The sequence below is a fragment of the Bubalus bubalis genome, chromosome 5 (genome assembly GCF_019923935.1).
Source record: "Bubalus bubalis isolate 160015118507 breed Murrah chromosome 5, NDDB_SH_1, whole genome shotgun sequence".
Lineage (NCBI taxonomy): Eukaryota > Metazoa > Chordata > Mammalia > Artiodactyla > Bovidae > Bubalus > Bubalus bubalis.
The window spans coordinates 98,816,164-98,839,378 of NC_059161.1; the positions used below are offsets into that span (position 1 = coordinate 98,816,164).

General features: G+C 36.3%; 1 protein-coding gene across 2 annotated transcripts in view; it reads left to right on the forward strand.

The window, feature by feature from the left end:
* Positions 1-23,215, forward strand: part of RSF1 (remodeling and spacing factor 1) — a 154,122-nt gene that overhangs the window by 114,606 nt on the left and 16,301 nt on the right. For both annotated transcript variants that reach the window (XM_006077385.3, XM_044943447.1), the window contains 6 exons: positions 4,237-5,981; positions 7,717-7,923; positions 9,842-9,946; positions 11,177-11,256; positions 18,632-18,686; positions 19,648-19,757. In XM_006077385.3, the coding sequence (XP_006077447.3) occupies positions 4,237-5,981; positions 7,717-7,923; positions 9,842-9,946; positions 11,177-11,256; positions 18,632-18,686; positions 19,648-19,757 (2,302 nt within the window). The remainder of the gene's footprint in view (positions 1-4,236; positions 5,982-7,716; positions 7,924-9,841; positions 9,947-11,176; positions 11,257-18,631; positions 18,687-19,647; positions 19,758-23,215) is intronic.

Consider the following 23,215-nt stretch of genomic DNA (forward strand, 5'->3'; position numbering starts at 1 on the left):
ATTGTTCCCTTTTCAGGTATTGTGTGCAGACTCTGGACAGAAAGAAGGGGAAAGGGCAGAAGGCATAGGTCAACTGAACCCTTTAAGTCTTACTCAGTAGATTTCTTTATGCGTCTCATTGGCCAGAACTGGTTCAAATGACCCTTAGCTTTAAGGTTTCTGAAGAGGCAAGTACTTTCCTGAACAAAATCAGAATTCTAGTAGTAAGAAAAAAGATAGATACTGGATAGGCAACTAGCAAGGTCCTTCACTGTAATTTATATGAACATTCAATGTTTCATTACATAGTGATTCTGGTTGGGATGGGTGGGAGAGCACATAATAGGTGATTAGTAAATATTTGTTGAGTAAATGAATGAATGTGCTTTTGAATCCCATAGTAGGTAACAGTTGTCTTGAATCCCTTCAAGTCTGTCAGGGAACATTGCTTCTGCATTGTGATTTTGGAGGTGAATTTTTCCTTGAGTATTGTTACTTCAAATTTCATGTCTCTTAAGCTCATTTGCATCTTCCTTTACAGTTTGCTTTTGACAAAACTTTGTTGAAAATGCTTATATAACTAAATGACCTTCTTACCAATTACGATAGTGCTTAAAGTTTCATTCTGTGTCATGGTTTTCCTGTCTTCAGCTTTAGGGATACACACATGTGATCTACAGGAGCTACAGTTGTAATTATTGTCATGTTTTTCTTTTGTAAGAGCTAAGCCAAAAAATATTGAATATTTTGGGACTAAGAAATACAAGCCAGTGAAGAATAATTATTGAGGTCACTTAGTCAGCTTCTTTGTTTGTACATGAAGAAGTGAGGATCACTGAGTTTGTAAGATATTCACAGACACACCACTAGCTGAAGTAAGATTACTGAACCTAGGAGTCTCAACCTAATGTTATTCTTCATTTTATTTTGTCATGTTGTTATTCAGATCAGAATCAGTTTAAAGGACTAAATCATTCACCTCCCCAAAAGCAAAGTGTCATTTTGCCTTTGGTGAGAATCACAGTGAGATTCTGAGTTGCTTTTTGAACCAAATATATTAAAAAAAACATTAAATGGTGTTCTATATTTTTGTATACTCTTTGTATTGAGCTAAAGTTATTGATAAAGATGGTAATCTGTATATTAATCATTATCCATGATATTTCTTGAATTAGATTTTCTGATACACTAACCAATGCCAATGCATAGGAATTTACTGAGCCTGCTTAATATATGGGAAACAGAGGACATTCAGACTAGATCATTCCTGCTATGTCTTTAATTTTCGTAGTGACATACATATTTTTAAATTAGTGTATGACCATGTAAAGAGGGTGGAACAGTAAGCTAATTTCAGGTTCTCAGTGGTTATCAGCAGTTCTTGAATTTTTTTTACTTGCAATTATTATTTGAACATAAAATGGGTGATTTGTAATAAAAATACTTCTTAAAAGTAATACTGAATTCTCAGTTTAAAGAAGTCTTTATCTCACTTCTCTCCATTACATTTCATTCCCATGAAAACTTTGAAACTCTGTCTGCTGTATCAACTTGGCGGGAATCTGTTCAGAAAAAATTGTTAAATTCCTATCTTGGTAAAACTTCATTTAAAATCAGTTTTCCCATTGCAAGGGTTCACTTCAGTTCAGTTCAGTCGCTCAGTCGTGTCTGACTCTTTGCGACCCCATGAATCGCAGCACGCCAGGCCTCCCTGCACATTACCAACTCCCAGAGTTCACTCAAACTCACGTCCATAGAGCCGGTGATGCCATCCAGCCATCTCATCCTCTGTCATCCCCTTCTCCTCCTGCCCCCAATCCCTCCCAGCATCAGGGTCTTTTCCAATGAGTCAACTCTTTGCATGAGGTGGCCAAAGTATTGGAGTTTCAGCTTTAGCATCAGTCCTTCCAATGAACACCCAAGACCAATCTCCTTTAGAATGGACTGGTTGGATCTCCTTGCAGTCCAAGGGACTCTCAAGAGTCTTCTCCAACACCACAGTTCAAAAGCATCAGTTCTTTGGCGCTCAGCTTTCTTTACAATCCAACTCTAGCATCCATACATGACCACTGCAAAAACCATAAAGTCTGACATTGTTTCCACTGTTTCCCCATCTATTTGCCATGAAGTGATGGGACCAGATGCCATGATCTTGGTATTCTGAATGTTGAGCTTTAAGCCAACTTTTTCACTCTCCTCTTTCACTTTCATCAAGAGGCTTTTTAGTTCCCCTTCACTTTCTGCCATAAGGGTGGTGTCATCTGCATATCTGAGATTATTGATATTTCTCCTGGCAATCTTGATTCCAGCTTGTGCTTCTTCCAGTCCAGCGTTTCTCATGATGTACTCTGCATATAAGTTAAATAAGCAAGGTGACAATATACAGCCTTGACGTACTCCTTTTCCTATTTGGAACCAGTCTGTTGTTCCATGTCCAGTTCGAACTGTTGCTTCCTGACCTGCATATAGGTTTCTCAAGAGGCAGGTCAGGTGGTCTGGTATGCCTATCTCTTTCAGAATTTGCCACAGTTTATTGTGATCCACACAGTCAAAGGCTTTGGCATAGTCAATAAAGCAGAAATAGATGTTTTTCTGGAACTCTCTTGCTTTTTCCGTGATCCAGCGGATGTTGGCAATTTGATCTCTGGTTCCTCTGCCTTTTCTAAAACCAGCTTGAACATCAGGAAGTTCACAGTTCACATATTGCTGAAGCCTGGCTTGGAGAATTTTGAGCATTATTTTACTAGCATGTGAGATGAGTGCAATTGTGCAGTAGTTTGAGCATTCTTTGGCATTGCCTTTCTTTGGGATTGGAATGAAAACTGACCTTTTCCAGTCCTGTGGCCACTGCTGAGTTTTCCCAATTTGCTGGCATATTGAGTGCAGCACTTTCACAGCATCATCTTTCAGGATTTGAAATAGCTCCACTGGAATTCCATCACCTCCACTAGCTTTGTTTGTAGTGATGCTTTCTAAGGCCCACTTGACTTCACATTCCAGGATGTCTGTCTCTAGGTGAGTGATGACACCATCGTGATTATCTGGGTCATGAAGCTCTTTTTTATACAGTTCTTCTGTGTATTCTTGCCACCTCTTCTTAATATCTTCTGCTTCTGTTAGGTCCATACCATTTCTGTCCTTTATCGAGCCCATTTTTTGCATGAAATGTTCCTTTGGTATCTCTAATTTTCTTGAAGGGATCCCTAGTCTTTCCCATTCTGTTGTTTTCCTCTGTTTCTTTGCATTGATCGCTGAGGAAGGCTTTCTTATCTCTCTTTGCTGTTCTTATAGGTAAAATTAGTACTTAATGAATTCTGAAAACATGGCTCAGATTCTCTTAGCACAGCTTTAAAACATATATGCCTTGTCTGTAATCTCATTCAAAGATTATGGTATTTACTAAATATGACTTTCATTATACTTAAATTTGCACTGTTAGGTACTCCATAAAAATTGTAAATATATAGCCAATAAGGTAAAAATAGGAGTTAAGCGGTAAACAGAGTTTCTTTGTAATATATTACATTCTGAAATGTTTATTAATGGCATTTGATAATGTAAATTGTAATATAATCACATTAAGGAGTGTTACACAGTTAAGTCCAATTCTCTGAAGACATTTCATGTCATAAGAAAATGCTAATGTTTCAGTGAGGAAAATGGGGCAGCATGATTCCAGCTATGTCAAAACTACATAAAACTAGAAGAAGTAACCTCCAATAAAATACTAATTGTAGGTATTCAGATTGTGGGCATATTTTCCATTTTCTGTACAGAATTGTTACTTTTGTAACCTGATTAAAACATAAAACATTTCCCCACTGCCTTTTTCGTGTTTTCTCAATGAAATGAAGTGGTCTATAACTTGCAGAGAACAGTTGTCAGTTTTTAAAACAAATATGGTCTTTTGGAAATGTTTGATTATGATGTATTCTTAGTTCCATAGTTTTGAGCCATCACTTGAGCTTGAATAAATTATTTGAGCTGTATAAATATTTGCATTTCATTGAGAGCATTGAAATTAAAAGTATAAAGCAGAAATCTTTGTAAATAACAGTTTTTTAATATCTAAAAGTCGTACTTCAGAGTTTGGTATTTTCTTTACTATCTGATTTCATCTTTTATTGTCAAATGTCCTGTGACAAAAGCCACCTCTTCTAAGAGAGAAACTTCAAATGGAAATATATTTTATGTTATGCCTTATACATTTTATAATCTTGAATGCTTAGATTCATGTAAACTTTTTCTTATTTTTAGAGGAACAGAAAGGAAGTGCAAAGATGAAAAGTGAAGAGCGGCCAATAGATTCAGAAAAATGTTCTACACCCAGTGCTCTAGAAGAGACTACTGTGAAAATAGAAAAAGAAGATGAAAAGGAACTTGTAAAACTGCCAGTCATAGTGAAGCTAGAAAAACCTTTTCCAGAAAGTGAAGAAAAAAAGATTATCAAAGAAGAAAGTGATTCCTTCAAGGAAAATGTCAAACCTGTAAAAGTGGAAATGAAAGAATGTAAAGCAGATCCTAGAGATATCAAAGGTAGTATGGAGAAGTTAGAGCCTGAGAGGCTAGAGTTTGTTGGCAATGTTAAATCTTCTCAAGAAATTACTGAAAAGTCTACTGAAGAAACCGAGAAACTTAAAAATGACCAGCAGGCCAAGATTCCACTAAAAAAACGAGAAATTAAACTGAGTGATGATTTTGATAGTCCAATCAAAGGACCTTTGTGTAAATCAGTTACTCCAACAAAAGAGTTTTTGAAAGATGAAATAAAACAAGAGGAAGAGACTTGTAAAAGGATCTCTACAATCACTGCCTTGGGTCATGAAGGGAAACAGCTGGTAAATGGAGAAGTTAGTGATGAAAAGGTAACTCCACATTTTAAGACAGAACAGATGGAGACAAAGTTTTATGATTCAAAGGAAGATAGTTGCAGCCCCTCTAAGGACAGAAGTGTCATCATGGAGGGAAATGGAGCAGAGTCTGTAAATTCTGTCATTCCAAGTGTAAAAATAGGTGATCTTGAGAAAGAAGTAGTCCCTTTAGGGAAAGATACAGATAATTCAATATCAGTCTTAGAGACCCCGAGTCAGAAAGAGTACATAGACGAAACTGGTCCTTCAGAAATGGAAACCTCTCTTGAGACTGCTGAAATAGCAAAGGATCTCTCTTTAAAAACTGCTTTATCTGCCACTGAATCCTATAGTATGAGAGTTGAAGAGAAGTCTCCCAAAAGTAAGAAGGATAAGCGCCCACCAGTCCTAGAGTGTCTTGAAAAGTCCAAAAAGACTTTTCTTGATAAGGACATACAAAGATTGAGTCCAATACCAGAGGAGGTTCCAAAGACAACTGTAGAATCAGTAAAGGCTGGGTCTCCTGAGGCAGCTGAAACTTATCCATCATCTAACATGACTGTCCACTCTGAGAAACTAGCCTCAGAAGTTGAGTGTCAGAATACAAGTTCACTAGAAGGTCAGTCCCTGGAGAAAGTAGACCCAGAAATTTTAAAAGTGGATTCTGAATCAACAAAGGTAGAAGTGGATAATCTGGACAATGCCCAGACCTCTGGCACAGGTGATCCTTCTGAGACAAAGGGTTCTATGCAAAAAAGCAAATTGAAATATAAGTTGATTCCTGAAGAAGAAAACACTGCCTCAGAAAACACAGAGATAACCTCCGAAAGGCAGAAAGAAGGCATCAAATTAACAATTAGGATATCTAGTCGGAAAAAGAAGTCAGATTCTCCTCCCAAAATTTTAGAACCAGAAACCAAGCAAGAGAAGACAGAAAAGGAAGAAGAGAAAACAAATGTTGGTCGTACTTTGAGGAGGTCTCCAAGAATATCTAGACCCACAGCAAAAGTGGCTGAAATCAGAGATCAGAAAGCTGATAAAAAAAGGGGGGAAGAAGATGAAGTAGAAGAAGAATCAGCAGCTTTGCAAAAGACAGACAAAAAAGAAAATTTGAAAAAAGCAGAGAAGGATACAAATTCTAAAGTAGCCAAGGTAAAATTTCTCCTACTCTGAGCTTTAGTTTTTATTAGAAATATTTGACTTTTAAGTGTTCATAGCTTTTTACTTTTGGCTAAAACAACTCATTCAAAGATAAAACAGCAACAACAAAAAAACCCTTTCTTTCTATATCTGAGATGTCTTATTAGTTATCTCCAGACATTAAATTTCAGACTATATCATCTTTTAAACATTTTCTCTATTATAGGCAGTACAGAAATATATTCTATTTGTAAGTTCTACAGGTAATACCTAACTTGTAACACTTGAAAAATGAAAATTTCTCACAAACACTATTAATGGTTTGGGCTGCATCTCTTTTGGTCTTTTTTCCATATATTCATGTCTGTGTTTGTAAATATTTCCCATGCACTTAAAAGATAAATTCATTTTTCTGTGAGTTTTTCACTTAACAATGTGTGTCTGAGCGTTTTCCCTATCAGTAGATAGAGTCTACCTTCAGTTATTGATGGCCACGTAGTATTCCATAGTGTGGATGTGCCTCAGTTTCTTTAACTGCTCCCTGATTGATTGACATTTAGGTTGTTCCCAATTTTTCACTATTACAGGCAATGCTGCATTGAAGATCCTTTTGGACATGAGTGAGTATTTCTTTAGAATAGAATCCTAGAATTGGAATTACTGGGTCAAGGGACATAAGTATTTTAAGTTTTGGTAACTTTTGCTTCTTTACTTTCCAGAAAGGCCCTATTAATGTACCCTGTCATTGCCAGTGTTTGAGAGAGCCTCTGTTTCCCCATTTCAGTTATTAGTCTTAGAGCCAGAATTTTTTTTTTTTTTCTTCTATGACCTTCTTATTTTAAGCAAAATCTTGTACAAGTCTTTAGGCAGCCTATGGAAAATTTGTCATAATTAAAGTGCTACTTAAAAAAAAAAGTGCTCCTTTTGTTTTTGATTTATTTAAGTGATAACATTGTTCTTAATTGTAAGTGGTCCTTAGTTCCTTGAAATACTAAAAAAAATTTCCTCCTGTTGTTAGAGTTATTTTGGTCTTTGGTGAGGACTTAAACTGTAGGAATGAACTGAAATATGACTTAAAATATTGCGAAGCCAACCAATAGAAAGCAGTTCCCAACATTATAACGTTAGTCTCTGAATAATATATTTTTTAAGTTTGTCAGAAATTTTTATGCAGTTCTGATCCATTTCTCTGATATGAGAAATAAATTTTTAATATAACAATGTGTGAGAATATAGTCAGTGTTCAATTATAGAGCCTTTGAAAAGTACATGCCCTTTGACCCAGAATCCTCTTCCAGGAATTTATCCTAACCACAGAGGTTTGTGTTAAAATTTTATATTTTCAAGGATACATTGTTTATGAAGGTGAAAAAATGGAAAACTACCTAAATGTCTGTGTAGTTGTGGATTGGATATAGCTATGTGATGGCATATAATATATATACACACACATACTCACACACACACACACGATGTTAGAATATTTTATCACTAGGGCAAGTATTTAATAAGACAGAGTGTTCATTATAATTCTCCCCTCCCAAAAAGTAGAAAAAAATAATGGAAATATATACCAAAATTTAATAGTAAGTATATCTGTTGATGAAACTACAGTAATTTTTCTTTTCTTCTTTGTATATTCACTAAATATTCCACAATGCGCATGTAATCAGAAGCATGGTTTGTTTTTTTTTTTTTTTTACATTGTTATTACATCAAATTGTCCTAATCTTTTATTTTATACAAGGTAAAGCCCAAAGGCAAAGTTCGATGGACTGGCTCTCGAACACGTGGCAGGTGGAAATATTCCAGCAATGATGAAAGTGAAGGGTCTGACAGTGAAAAATCATCTGCAGCTTCAGAAGAGGAGGAAGAAAAGGAAAGTGAAGAAGCCATCCTAGCAGATGATGATGAACCATGCAAAAAATGTGGCCTTCCAAACCATCCTGAACTAGTACGTACCTGATCTCTTTGGACAGTATTCAGATTATTGCCATGCTGTGGTTGAAACATTTTAACTTATCTGGGTTCGATCATTATTTCAATTTTTTGTGTGCAAAATCCTTTATTTCTGTTCTCAGATAATAACCTAATTCTAGGGAGGGTCAGGATCTTGCTTTCATTCTTACCTGGCTTTGTAATGATGTTTTCTCCACTGAAGCATGCACTGTTAATCTCTTCTCACAGATCAGTTTATTTGGATATTCCTATTCTGGTTTTTTTTGTTTTTCGTTTTTTCTTTAAAATTTTGTTCTTTCCCTTTAAGTTACTTTATAATGATATTTCTGAAGTAGCAGCTTCGAATAAGTAAGACCTGAAGGGCTTGTTGCCTTTCTGTAAAAACATATAAATAAGTAATAACCCAGTAGGGCTTTAAACTTTAGAAATGGGTAGTTCTAAAAAAAAATTTAAGAGGATAATTATAGACTGGATATATTCAGAAAAATAGTGACAGATTTGCACGGGACTTTCTTATTTGGAAAGTAAGTTCTTCAGAGATTGCCTAAATCAGAAAACCCAGTTCCTCACCTGGATATATATTTTTGCAGTTTATGAGGGCTTTCTAAAGAACCTGTTGAAGAAGCACTCTTGTTATGCCCAGCTGTTCTGTTTTGAATAGATTTGACTTCGAAAGCAAGTTCTACCTATTAAGTAGAAAGAGACATAAAGATGCTTCCACATAGGTAGAGTTGTGAAGAGCAGAAACAAGTTATGTAAAGTTGCTCAGAACAGCTCTTGATACTTGTTGTGGGCTGAGGTAAAGCTATTTGTGGTTTAACTTACAGTTTTCTTCCTAAATGTGAAAATCATATCTGGAAACTAAATTAATCAATGAAGTTTATCATATCTCAGTAGTTTCAGGAAGAGATATAGCTCTGAAAAGAACAGGTGTCAGAATTACACTGAGAAGACCCTTCTAAATATTTTTATGATCTTCAAACTGTAAAAATTAAGTCAAGATTTTTAAGTGGAGAAAGGCAAAGAGAAGATTTGTAATAGTGGTATTTTCTGCCCTCTAAATCAAGTAAAAATCAACATTTGTGTTCTTTTCCTACCATTTCCTAATTTTTTTTTAAATTGAAAGAATGCATTTTGACTAAGGAGGGCATGGCAACCCACTCCAGTATTTTGGAGAATCCCCAGGAACAGAGGAGCCTGGTGGGCTACAGTCCACAGGGTCACATAGAGTCCGACACAACTGAGTGACTAGGCACAGACTAGGTGGTAATAGATGACAATGACAAAGAGGTGTGAAAAATTGAGAAGTAAAATGAAGTAAGCAGAAATGACATCCAGGAGGTGGAGAAAGTTGCACCCTTCTTAGAATATACAGAGGATTTTTATTCGATTATCTTAGTAACTGCTCTGAAAATCCCATTTGCTGGTTACTGTGCCAAAGAGAATGATGTTGGAAACTGAAGATCTGAAATATGGTTAATTTCATATGCTGGATATATTAGGATAATCTCCTAATAAAAATCTCAAGCCACTATTGTGTGTTAAGGGGTAGGGGAATGATGCTGAATTAGATGTGGTCCTTGGGAACTTCCTTGGTGGGCCAATGGTTAAGAATCCCCCTTGCAATGCAGGGAACAAGGGTTCAAACCCTGGTTAGGGAACTAAGATCCCGTAAGCTGTGTGGTATGGCCCCAAAACAAACAAACAAAAAAGACCTATTTAAAAAAAAAAGACCTGTTAAATTCCTAATTAACTGAGGGTTTTTATTATTAAGCTTTATGCAGATAAAGAGTATAATATAGTGTATTTCTTAGTATCATGCTAAGATATATAGAAATGTCTTTATTTTAACTTAAGAGTTATTGAATATTACCCATAGAGATATGTTGACATTAATCTATGGTTTATTTCAGATCCTTCTGTGTGACTCTTGTGACAGTGGATACCACACTGCCTGCCTTCGCCCTCCTCTAATGATCATTCCAGATGGAGAGTGGTTCTGCCCCCCTTGCCAGCATGTATGACAACCCAGCACAGTTCTGGGTCTCCAGTCTCTGCTTTTATGTTCAAATTAATATTTCTTGACAGCCACTAAACATTTTAATCTTCAGTTTATAGATATTGTTTATCTGTTCTTTAAATTTCTATAAAAGTAGAGGCTATTGATTAAAAACTACCTTTTGTTAGTATCTTATAGGTCTTCCCTTTATTTTTTTCCCCAAAGCAATTCTCTAAGGACCTGTTTTTACAAAATTATAATCTCTGGTTTATTTTTTCTCACATTTGTTAAAGGCACAACCACCTCTCCCCTCCATGAGGATAATATACAAGGGAAGAAATAAATTTCTTCCTGTTGTTTATCCCTTTGTTTCATCCTCTTTTTCATTTCTGCCTACCTTCTTTTTGTCACTTTTATAGATGATGTTATAAATTATGGACCATTATGATGGTACTATGAATAGAATCATGGATTCTGTTTCTCTCATATCTTGATTCGGTGGATTTCTTTTAAAACCTGAAGAGCAGAATATCTTTTTTATTCAAAAGGTCCTTTCCAGTCTCCTTTTGCTTTAAAATTTGGAAATTCCCTGGTGGTCCAGTGGTTTGGACTCTGTGCTTCCACTGCAGGGGACACGGCTTCAGTCCCTGGGCAGGGAACTAAGATGCCGCAAGGTGTGCGGCATGGCTGAAAAAAAACCCCAAAAGATGATGGTCTTTATTGCATTTTTTTATGTAAGTGGAATTATTTGATTTAGCATCACTCTAACAATTACATTGTTCAGCTCTATTTTGACCTATTAACTGTTTGGCATGATTTTGTAAATTTTTTTTCCATTCTCTTAAAAAAAAACAAACAGTGATTGGCACCATTATATTTTCTTGTACATGTAACCTTCTTCCTTAAAAATACCTTGGGATTTAAAAAGTTTTTTTAATCACTGTCATGTATATATGCTGAACCAAATGCTATTTTAAACATTAATTACTGCCAGCAAGGTAGGCATAGAATATGTTTCTTGACAAAGCTGTAAGTTTCTTTAACGTGTGTGTTACTTCACAGATAGCCTGCCCATCTTCAGTTCAGTTGATGAACTGAAGTGGCATTCTTTATTAAATACAAGGAACATTTCACTGATTTCTCTGTGGCCCCTTATTAGCTGTCTTAGCACTGCAGCTTTAGCTAATAGGCAAGAGATAAGTGATTGTGGCAAGGTTTAAGATGATACTCATCTGTTTTATGTTTTCAGAAACTACTGTGTGAAAAATTAGAAGAACAATTGCAAGATTTGGATGTTGCCTTAAAGAAGAAAGAGCGTGCTGAACGCAGGTACTGTGATATGTGTGTTAATGTTTCACTTGGGAATTTGACATCAGAATTATCTTCCAGTGTGTCTGTATAAAGCGGAGATTGGTGAACTCTTACTTGTGGGCCAAATGTGGCCCACTTCTTGTTTTTGTATTGCCACCTAAGAATGGGTCTTTTTTTTGTTTTTAAATGATTAGAAAAAAATCAAAAGAAAAGTCATATTTCATGGCACATGAAAATTACATATTCTGATTTCATTGTTCATAAATAACCTTTGCCATGCTCATTGTTTATATGTTATCTGTGACTGCTTTTGCACGAGAGCTACAGAGTTGAGTAGTTGTAAGAGAGACCATATAACCCAAGCCTAATATATTATCTGTCCTTTTATAGGAAGTTTGCCAATCCCTGATCTAAAGTTTTTATCATAACCTACTATGTCCAAGAAAACACAAAGAATTGGTTACAATTTAGTTTCCCATGGCATCTCTTTGGGTGGGTAGAATTAGCAATGGTGAAATAAAGAGCTTACTGACTGTAAGCAATGATTCCCTTTTCAATATGCCCCTGCAGTATGGTCTAAGGCAGTTAGACCATAGCAACGGTTAGAAGAAGGCTTCTTGAAGGAGGTAAGATTGGAGTTGAGCTTAATCTTTACAGGAAGCTCATAATCAAGACAGTAAGTTTGTATTTATTTATAATTTTATGTACCTTTTTTGATTAGTCTATTGCTAAACATTCATTCTTTCCTACTGTGTTCCAAACTGAAGAGAAAAGATGAGTAAAACAAAGCTCTTGCTTACCTGGAGCTTATCTTCTGCGTATGAACCAGTGATGCAAATAAGTAGACAAACGGAGGTACATTTAGAGCAATACTGGAACATTGTGGAGGAGCACTGTAGTTCTCCAAGGGCTTGGATTATCAGGGAAGTCCTTGGAACATAACTAGAGGTTATACAGACTGACATGCAGAGAAAGGATATTTTAGGCAAAGAGCACAATAAACGCATAGACAGTGTAAATGTGAGAGTAAGAGGGGTGGGGGATGAAGCTAAAAAGGAAACTGAGGGCAGATTGCAAACAGCTTTGCTTAACTGGCTGGGAAATTTGAATTGTTCTCTAGAGGCAGTGGGGAAGCCATCAAAGGAGAGAGATACATAATCAGACTTTTATTTCAGAAGAAAAATACCCTGGTAACAGCAAGAAGAAGGAATTAGCATTAAGGCCATTGGAATAAAGTCTGTGGGAGTCAGTGAGGTCTGAACTAGATCAGTCATCATGATAATAAAGTGGAGAGGCTGAAGAGAATTTTCATAGTCTTAACCAGTAGGGCTTGATGCCCATGTATTCATAATATGAGAAAAATCTAAGCAGTGTCTCCTTCATTTGTTTCTACTTTAATTTTTATTGCTATCACATAGTATTACCCTGAAAAATTTAGTTTGCTTTCAGGCAGTCTGCTCATTCCATAATCCACACACTTTACTCTATACAAAGGTGAACATTAAAAATGGGTTCACAGTCAGAAGAGTAACTTCAGTTTCTTCCACTTTGGATATGTTTTGCTTCTGGAACTTTTTGCTTTACTTATTTTAGCACTGTGTTTGGGACCTTGACTATATTTCCAAATGAATTCTATGATACAAATACTGTCATCAAGGTTTGATTGGGGTATGTTTATCCTATTGATACTATTTTCTCCAAGTTCTTCCTCATATTTTGTTATTAAACATAAAGTTCTTTCCAAAAAAAAAATAAAAATGGGTTCAAGGACTTCCTTGGCGGTCCATTGGTTAAGACTCGATGCTTCTAATGCAGGGGACATAGGTTAATCAGTTGTCTAAATACCTTTATATTTAGGAACTCTTACTGATACTCCTGTATATAGTTATTAAGACTGTTTTGATGTGCAAATTGCTCCTGTCTTAATTTTTGATGGGCTTCCCTGGTAGCTCAGATGGTAAAGAATCTGCCTGCAATGCAGGAGGCCCAGGTTCGATCTCTGGGTTGGGAAGATCCCCTGGAGAATGGAATGGCAACCCACTCCAGTATTCTTGCCTGGAGAATTCCCTGTCCAAGGAGCCTGGCAGGCTATAGTCCATGGGGTTGCAGAGTCAGACATGACCGAATGACTAAACACACTAAGTTTTGACACTGGAAGAGATCAAATTAAAGATGATTCAGATTAGTCATAATTAAGTCATAATTAAAAATTGGACTCAGTCTTCCTGAAATCTACCTGCCCTTTTTAGAAATGAGCAGTTTTCTCATGTTCTGAAGCTGATCTGATGTAAAATTGTACATAGCTAATAGGCTTATTCTTTAAGGACATGGAAGAAAATGGATTCTCTCTAAAAGCCAAGAATGTAAACCACTAAGAATTTGTCTCGTGCTCACATTGTATCTGTTTGTCCTTTGGAGGCCTATGATGCTTGTCGGGTTTATATGTGGAAAGATTGGTGAGCATTTACTTTTGCCTCCTATACTTTAGGAAATGCTGCTCTAGTTAAGAAATACTTTAAATTTTAGAAATTTATGTTAAAATGTGCCACAATATTTGTTTACACTGTTGGTCTCCCATTTACTAGTTCATCTAGTTTCTCTTCTGTCCTTGATAATCCTCTTTACTTAAATGTCACCCTTTAAGAGGACATCTGTAATTGTGTGTGCCTTTAGATCACACATTAAATCCTATATGAGAGACCATTCTGACAAGGCAGGTTAACCAAATTGTTACTATTGTTTGCTAATTTTTCCCCAGAATCTGGTTAACATAGCCTTCATTATTTATAGTTCCTAATGTATGTTTATATTAGAAGCTCTAAATAGCAAAATATGTGTGTTTCTAAAGTAAATAATACATTAACTGTAAATTTCAGGGGACTTCATCTCTTTTAAAAGTGAGCATTTTTATTCATCCAGTTTCAGATCTGTGAAACAATTTCTCTAGCACTCATCCGAACAGTTTGGAGCCTTGCTTACTGTCTGTGTCATAGTGCTAGAGCATCTTTCCCCTTGTTTGTGCTTTTAGTCAACATATATTGAACATTTCTTGAGCACCTACTTTATGCCAGGCAATGTAATCAAAATGAGGTGTATAGTATATGGCTCTGGTATGATGAAAAAGAAGGATGTGTCAGTGAGTAATTAGTAACTAGCCAGCAACTGTCTACAGAACTGGAACTGTGATCTTAGTGATGTCTGATGTTTCAGAAGTCCATGCAACTAATTTGTAAACGTCCCTTCCAGGACTCGGTGCCAGAAATTATTGGGAATTCAAATAGCTCTGTGCTTCCAGAGTACTGTTACTAGTGCTTTGCTAGCACAGAGTTGGGTTTAATCAGGGTTGGCATTTTCGAGGTAATGTAACAGAGGGAAGGAGAAAAAAGACAAGGAATTTGAAAGTGTGTGCAAAGGAGTATTTATAATGATGGAGCATAAAGTCTAAGTGAGGTAAGGGGGAAAGTAAGGATACAAAGGGAGTGCCAAACAGTGAATAGAGAGTAGGGTCAGTGGATAGAGGTTCCACTGGAGTCAGGGAATTGTCAAAATCAGTGTACTAGAGGGAGTCAGCTGGAAACTGAGTCAGTAGAAACCAGAAAACAGGTTCCTTGAAATTGAAATCTTAGAAGGCATGTGATAATAGTAAGGTCTGAGCCCAATATGATCATTGAACTATTTGGTGAGATGGAATGGAAGATGTAACTTTCCATAAGGTTACTAAGCAAGAAAATGCTTTGAGGAGAAATCATTCTTAACTTTAAGATCTTACCCAGATATTAATATTACCACCTATTTAAGGTCTTTCCAAATTTCTCAGCTCTTCAGACAAAAATCTGTTCTTTTTTCACAGTTCCATTATACCTGTTCATATGGAGTACAGTCAGTTGTTAAGTAATTGGGAGGGCAAGAACCATGTCTTATTTACCTTTGGATTTCCAAGTCTGACATAAATCATGACCTAACCTGCAACATGACTATATGTTTTTTCCGTTGAGTTGAGAAGAGAAATAATGGTCAAGTGAAAATAAAGCTTTTGCAGTACAAAAGAGGAAATTGATATCACAACAAACTTGGTTAGATACGTCAGACATTTTTAATAACAGCTGAAGTTTTGACTTATCCATGTAGCCCTCCCTGTTAATTTCACCTAGTACTGTTCTTCCTTTCCTGGTTTTTAGTTCATTAACTGTACTGTTTTTTAAAAAACAGGTTTTGATTAAAATAATTTTATTATTTTTATATGCCAGTTTTTATTTAATAACTTCATACATGTGTGCTAAGTCCTTTCATTGTGTCCAATTTTTGCTACCCTTTGAACTATAGCCCGCTGGGCTTCTCTGTCCAATGGGATTCTCCAGGCAAGAATCCTGGAGGGAATTGCCATGCTGTCCTCCAGGGGATCTTTCAGACCCAGGGATTGAATGTTTGTCTCAGGCATGTCCTGCTTTGGCAGGGTTCTTTACCACTGGCACCACTTGGGAAGCCTAACAGCTTTATAACCTGTCTCTAAAAAGACTATAAAATTCTTGTTAGTAGGGCCCAGAGTTTATAGGGCAGTAAAGGCTGTGTTCTAAAGAACCTACACAGATCAGATCAGATCAGTCGCTCAGTCGTGTCCGACTCTTTGCGACCCCATGAATCTCAGCACGCCAGGCCTCCCTGTCCATCACCAACTCCCGGAGTTCACTGAGACTCACGTCCATCGAGTCAGTGATGCCATCCAGCCATCTCATCCTCTGTCGTCCCCTTCTCCTCCTGCCCCCAATCCCTCCCAGCATCAGAGTCTTTTCCAATGAGTCAGCTCTTCACATGAGGTGGCCAAAGTGCTGGAGTTTCAGCTTTAGCATCATTCCTTCCAAAGAAATCCCAGGGCTGATCTCCTTCAGAATGGACTGGTTGGATCTCCTTGCAGTCCAAGGGACTCTCAAGAGTTTTCTCCAACACCACAGTTCAAAGGCATCAATTCTTCGGCGCTCAGCCTTCTTCACAGTCCAACTCTCACATCCATACATGACCACAGGAAAAACCATAGCCTTGACTAGATGAACCTTTGTTGGCAAACTAATGTCTCTGCTTTTGAATATGCTATCTAGGTTGGTGATAACTTTCCTTCCAAGGAGTAAGCGTCTTTTAATTTCATGGCTGCAGTCACCATCTGTAGTGATTTTGGAGCCCAGAAAAATAAAGTCTGACACTGTTTCCACTATTTCCCCATCTATGTCCCATGAAGTGATGGGACCGGATGCCATGATCTTCGTTTTCTGAATGTTGAGCTTTAAGCCAACTTTTTCATTCTCCACTTTCACTTTCATCGAGAGGCTTTTTAGTTCCTCTTCACTTTCTGCCATAAGGGTGGTGTCATCTGCATATCTGAGGTTATTGATATTTCTCCTGGCAATCTTGATTCCAGCTTGTGTTTCTTCCAGTCCAGCCTTTCTCATGATGTACTCTGCATATAAAAGTTAAATAAACAGGGTGACAATATACAGCCTTGACGTACTCCTTTTCCTATTTGGAACCAGTCTGTTGTTCCATGTCCAGTTCTAACTGCTGCTTCCTGACCTGCATACAAATTTCCCAAGAGGCAGATCAGGTGGTCTGGTATTCCCATCTCTTTCAGAATTTTCCAGTTTATTGTGATCCACACAGTCAAAGGCTTTGGCATAGTCAATAAAGCAGAAATAGATGTTTTTCTGGAACTCTCTTGCTTTTTCCATGATCCAGCGGATGTTGGCAATTTGATCTCTGGTTCCTCTGCCTTTTCTAAAACCAGCTTGAACATCAGGAAGTTCACGGTTCACATATTGCTGAAGCCTGGCTTGGAGAATTTTGAGCATTACTTTACTAGCATGTGAGATGAGTGCAATTGTGCGGTAGTTTGAGCATTCTTTGGCATTGCCTTTCTTTGGGATTGGAATGAAAACTGACCTTTTCCAGTCCTGTGGCCACTGCTGAGTTTTCCCAATTTGCTGGCATATTGAGTGCAGCACTTTCACAGCATCATCTTTCAGGATTTGGAATAGCTCCACTGGAATTCCATCACCTCCACTAGCTTTGTTCGTAGTGATGCTTTCTAAAGCCCACTTGACTTCACATTCCAGGATGTCTGGCTCTAGGTCAGTGATCACACCATTGTGATTATCTGGGTCGTGAAGATCTTTTTTGTACAGTTCTTCTGTGTATTCTTGCCATCTCTTCTTAATATCTTCTGGTTCTGTTAGGTCCATACCATTTCTGTCCTTTATCGAGCCCATCTTTGCATGAAATGTTCCTTTGGTATCTCTGATTAACTAGATCATTAATGTCCTATGTAGGACATCACAAATGGAAGAAGAGTGGTTACTATTATATTTCTGTTTATTGGAACATACAGTGGCATGTGTATGCAAGAGCTCAGTTGTCCTTGGTGAGTGGAATCAACTGTCGGAAAACCAGAGAAAACTACTGTTGTATACAGCAATTTTTGGTGTAAAAGTTTTTGAATTAAAATCAACAAAGGTTTCTTTGAAGGGAAACTCTGGAAGTATCTTTAGTGTTCATAAATCCACATTTCCTGGAAAAGTCTCAACTGGCTCTGAAGATAAGTTTTTTGTTAAGCATCCTGTGTAGTGCAGAGATGTATAAACTATGTTGCTGCTTTTCTTCTCTGCAAACAAGAAGTGAATGGGTTTAGAGTCTTTCACATACAGTATTGCTGAGAACTTCCAGCATAACAGAGATACAGTTTGTCCTATCAGAGTTGGCATTTCATCTAATCACTTCATCAGTGAGTCACAGCATGGCTCTTTTCATCAAATTTCCTTGTTTATTTCATTTTCAAGGTTTATTGCCTGGTATCAATCACTTCTGTAGCTGAGATTTTCATACCTTTAGAAAGTTTTGTGCCTGCCACAGATACCAATACTATAAGTTTCATAGATATTAACTAATATGTTCATGACCTGGCTTCTGCTGTTACCGTGCGGTTGTAATTTTAGTATTACCTATGTTAGTAATGTTTTCATAAGTTTTATTTTTAGCAAATCTCAGTTTGTATGCTTTTTTTTTTTTCACTAACACAGGATTTATTAATATCCCTCTGTCAACTGTGTACAGGGTAGTTTGATAGAAAACTTTGAAAACAACCTTTCGAAATAGTCCAGATTCATAGTTTATGTCAAACAAACTTGTATTCTAAATAATTTTGACAAGCCACATTAACATGAAATGCAAGAATACAGTATAATATGAAGTAAAATGAAGTTTAAAGAAGCAAGTTTTACATTTCATATCTCTAGGGAGTCCTTTAAGCCAGTTAGACTATTCAGAGGAATTACCTATATGCTATTAAAAATAATTGCATTAGTATGTTCCAAAGCTACATTTTTATTTCTTTTGTCATTTTTTTTTAAAGGAAAGAACGCTTGGTGTATGTGGGTATTAGTATTGAAAACATCATTCCTCCACAAGTAAGTTTCTGGTTTATAGTATTTTTAGAGAGGAAACTGCCAAAAGTGTTCTAAAATTTAACTCACTTTGTTATATGGATGGTTTTAAACATATAATATACCACTTTTACTAAAAATGAAATTTAGCACTTTCAAAAAATCACCCATTTCCCTTATGATTGAAATTATGTGTGTACAGATAGCCCCAAAATGTAACATTGCATCCGAACCAAGTTTACAGCTCACCCCTATGGGGTTTATGTTCTGATTTTTTACCCTAAATTGGGTAATTTGTTTTTAGCTTCTTTATGTGCTGTTTATGTAAAGTGACTAAAAAATGGTTCAGGGATATTTGGTTTTTTATTTCCTACTTTTGGGGGTAATCAGAAACTCCAATTTGTGTTCTTATAGTTTGGTTTCTTTGAAAGGATATCATTGTTTTGCATTTATTAATCTAATTAGTAATTAAGAAAGGTATGTCATGAGTGAAAATATATGTGACATGGTTTTCATTTGAAATGAAGACATTTTCTTCATTTCAAATGCAGTTTCATTCCAGGCTTAATTAAATCACACACGGAAATCATCTGTCTGGTTAGTTATTTTTCTGGAGCACCATGTCCCTTTCTTCTTCTAAATCCATTATTTCATTTATTCAGCATATCTGTTGACTTATTTTATGTGTGTTAACTTTAGTTATTAGTAGGTAGACTTCATCATGATTGTTTTAAAAGAGGTAACTATAAACTCACAAAAGCGTAAGTTTGATACAGAAGTATTTTCATCCTTTGATCCACCAGTATTATTTTTAATCTCTATACTGAGTGTTACCCTGTTTATTCAGTTTGGAGGCGACTGTTTCACTTTTTTTTTTTTAACCTTTCACATGTGCTGCCTAGATGGACTTTAGAAAGCTATTAATTCCGAGGAACTTTGTTCTGTCATAATAACCTGTATATTTATTATCATATTTTTTAACCAGGAGCCAGATTTTTCGGAAGATCATGAAGAAAAGAAAAAAGATTCAAAAAAATCCAAAGCAAACTTGCTTGAAAGGAGGTCGACAAGAACACGGAAATGTATAAGTTACAGGTATGAAATCTGTGGAAATGAAAGAGTGGAAACTGTTTTTAAAACAACCTTGATTTTACCATTACAGTAATCATTAGAAGTTGTATATATATTTCTTATTCACTGACTTTAGAATCAGAATTTTAGAGCAGCCAACATCATCTTTTTCAAATGTACATTTGTTCATGCTGTCCTCTTCTGTTTAACATACTCTGCCCAGTTTCTATAGCTCTGGGGATGAGGACTGATGCCTTTCACGAGCCCCAGAGGCACTGCACAGTCTGCCCTGCTCTTGGCCTTTCAGCTCCACCTCATCCACATTTTTCCCTTTCTCTCAAGTTAGCCACATTGTCTTCTTTCAGTCCCTTTGTGCAGACTGATTACTCTGCCTTGAAATTCCCTTCTATTTTTTTAACCTTGTTAAATAACAACCCTCTCTTAATCAAATCCCTCTATTATATGCCCTTATAGCAACCGGTTCTTCTCCTTGAGAGTACTTCTGTAGTTGTAACAATTGTGATTTTTATTTTTTGATTAATATTGCTCTCCTACACTACACTGTTAACATGAAGGGAAGTACCATGTCTGTGTTATGCATCCCTCTGTTTTTACAGCTAGCATAGTGCTCCATTGGTGCCCATTGAAAGACTCAGTTAATGCAATCTGGTTTACCATCTGCCTTCAGAAATACACCACAGAGAGACTTTTCCATGGTCACTCTATTAGCAGCTAAACCTGGACTAAAATCTTATCTTCTAATTGTTTGTTCATCTAGTGTTCTCTCCATTAAACCACCCTGTCTCACTCAAATAATACATAACTGATATTTTAATTATTTTAGACCATTGTTACACAACAACAAAAGTCTTTTAACTTGAATAACTTGAGATAAGAAGCAAAATTGACTTTATAGAACTTTGAGCTTGCTTCCTGTTTATAAACTTTCGTCAGTGATCATGAAAGAACTCCTCTTGTGTAGTTTCTATTGTTACTGTTAAAACTTATAAAATGCATTAGATCAGTAAGAGTAAAATCCTTAATGGTTATGGGAATGGTGTCTGTCTTATTCTTTTTAAAAAAAGAAAGACTTTGAAAAAGAAAAGGTACCTTTTTTTTTAAAGAAAATTATTATAATTAGTGAAGTCAAAACCTAATGGAAAGTTCAAGTGTTAAAGTCACTTCTACTACAACACAACTAATACATTCCTAAAAATTGCCATTGTTTCAGAATCTCACAATAAAAGCCATAGAGATTATGGAAAATATGGTGTTAGAGGCAAACAAAAATTTCATTAGTGACACATTAAAAAATATTTATAAAAATGGCAGTACCATTTGACACATGTTAAGTGCTTAAGAGATAACATAAATACTACAATAAACAATGACATTTTATGTTGAAAAAGCCCTGAAGCTTGTCTGCAGAAGTGATTGTGAGGAGAGTTGCAGTTTGTAATATATTGTATAGTGGCATGAAGGGTTTTTAAATCAGCCAGAAAGTTGTAATACTAGGTGTGGTTGGTTGTAGCTTATAGCACACGTAATGAGGTTAGGTAGCCAGTAGATATTTATAAGGTATGTGGACGTGTTTGTTTTGTGTATTCCTATGCAGCTGGTGCAGTTTTCTGTATTTACCTAGTGTTTCTCGTGAAGAAAATTATGTATAAGCTAGTATGAAATACATGTTATGTTTGAAGTATTTCCTAATATATCAGTCATGTTGGAACAAATTTACATAATCAGAATAAGCATTGTAGGAGAACTATATTGTCCATCTGAATGCAGAATCCCAAAGAATAGCAAGGAGAGATAAGAAAGCCTTCCTCAGTGATCAGTGCAAAGAAATAGAAGCAGTACAATGGGAAAGACTAGAGATCTCTTCAAGAAAACTAGAGATACCAAGGGAACATTTCATGCAAAGATGGCCACAATAAAGGACAGAAACAGTATGGACCTAACAGAAGCAAAAGATATTAAGAAAAGGTGGCAAGAATACACAAAAGAACTGAAAAAGATCTATCTTTTTTAAATCCATCTTGAACATCTGCAAGTTCACGGTTCACTTACTGTTGAAGCCTGGCTCAGAGAATTTTGAGCATTACTTTGCTAGTGTGTGAGATGAGTGCAGTTGTGCGGTAGTTTGAACATTCTTTGGCATTGGCCTTCTTTGGGATTGGAATGAACACTGACCTTTTCCAGTCCTGTGGCCACTACTGACTTTTCCAAATTTGCTGACATATTGAGTGCAGCACTTTCACAGCATCATCTTTCAGGATTTGAAATAGCTCAACTGGAATTCCATCACCTCCACTAGCTTTATTTGTAATGATGCTTCCTAAGGCCCACTTGACTTCGCATTCCAGGATATCTGGCTCTAGGTGAGTGATCACAGCATTGTGGTTATCTGGGTCGTGAAGATCTTTTTTGTTCTGTGTATTCTTGCCACCTCTTCTTAATAGAGGAGTTTATTAAGGGATAGAGTTTAGATGACATTTAAATGAAGAGTAAGGCTCAAAGCAAAAGCAGACTGCACGGTTGACACAGGGTTCTCTTTCCTTGAAAACGATGAAGATTAAGTAAAATGTAGGATGTTGTGTCCAACAGCTTATGCAAACTGAGTCTGAAATGTAAATCAAAACTTTTTATTTTGTTAAAAGTGACTTAGATCCTCTAGTCAAGGGTGGGAGTTTCTTGCTTATTGATACAGTTTCCTTTGTTCAAAGGTTCTGATACTCTCTGAATTTAGAAAACACAGTATCGCAGTAAGAAGGTAGTAGCGGCTCAAAGAAATAGATTGTTGGGGACACAGTTTTGAGGGCATTAACTGTGGCCCCCTTTGCCTGGCAAAGTAATAAAAATTTTCTACTTAAAAAAAAAAATAAGAGGAACTGGATTATTATGACATTTTACAGCTGCATCATGTCCTTGGGAAAATTCCCGTTTTTCCATTAACTTTGCATCTGGCTTGATCTGTATCTCTTCTTCTAGCCTCATGAATAGATGGACAAATTTTTTTTCTTTCTCAGAATTCCTCTTAAGAAAAAGCTCAGTTACATCTACAAGGATGTTTTTCATAGCATTATATGAAAAGATTGGAGGTAAAGTGCTGCATTTAAAAGTATTTTGTAGAAGAAGAGTTCTTAGCCTGAAACTTGTGATTCCTCTGAAATATGTAAAGTTTTTTTGTTTCTATAAGTATATATATTTTCCTAGAAAGGAAGTCTGTAGCTGTAATGAATGTCTCAACTCCAGAGGGCAAAGTATTTGCTTATTAGTCTTATCTGTGTTGTTAATCACTGGATAACTTTAATCCAGTGCTATCCAGTTTACTGTGGTTATGGGTTCTCTTTCTTGTGTGGTATGGAAATCAGTAGCCATATATCACTGTTGAGCACTTGAAATATGGCTAGTGAGGAACAGCATATTTTATTTTAGAAATATGGATAGCCACATGAGCCTAGTAATTACTATGCTTAGGC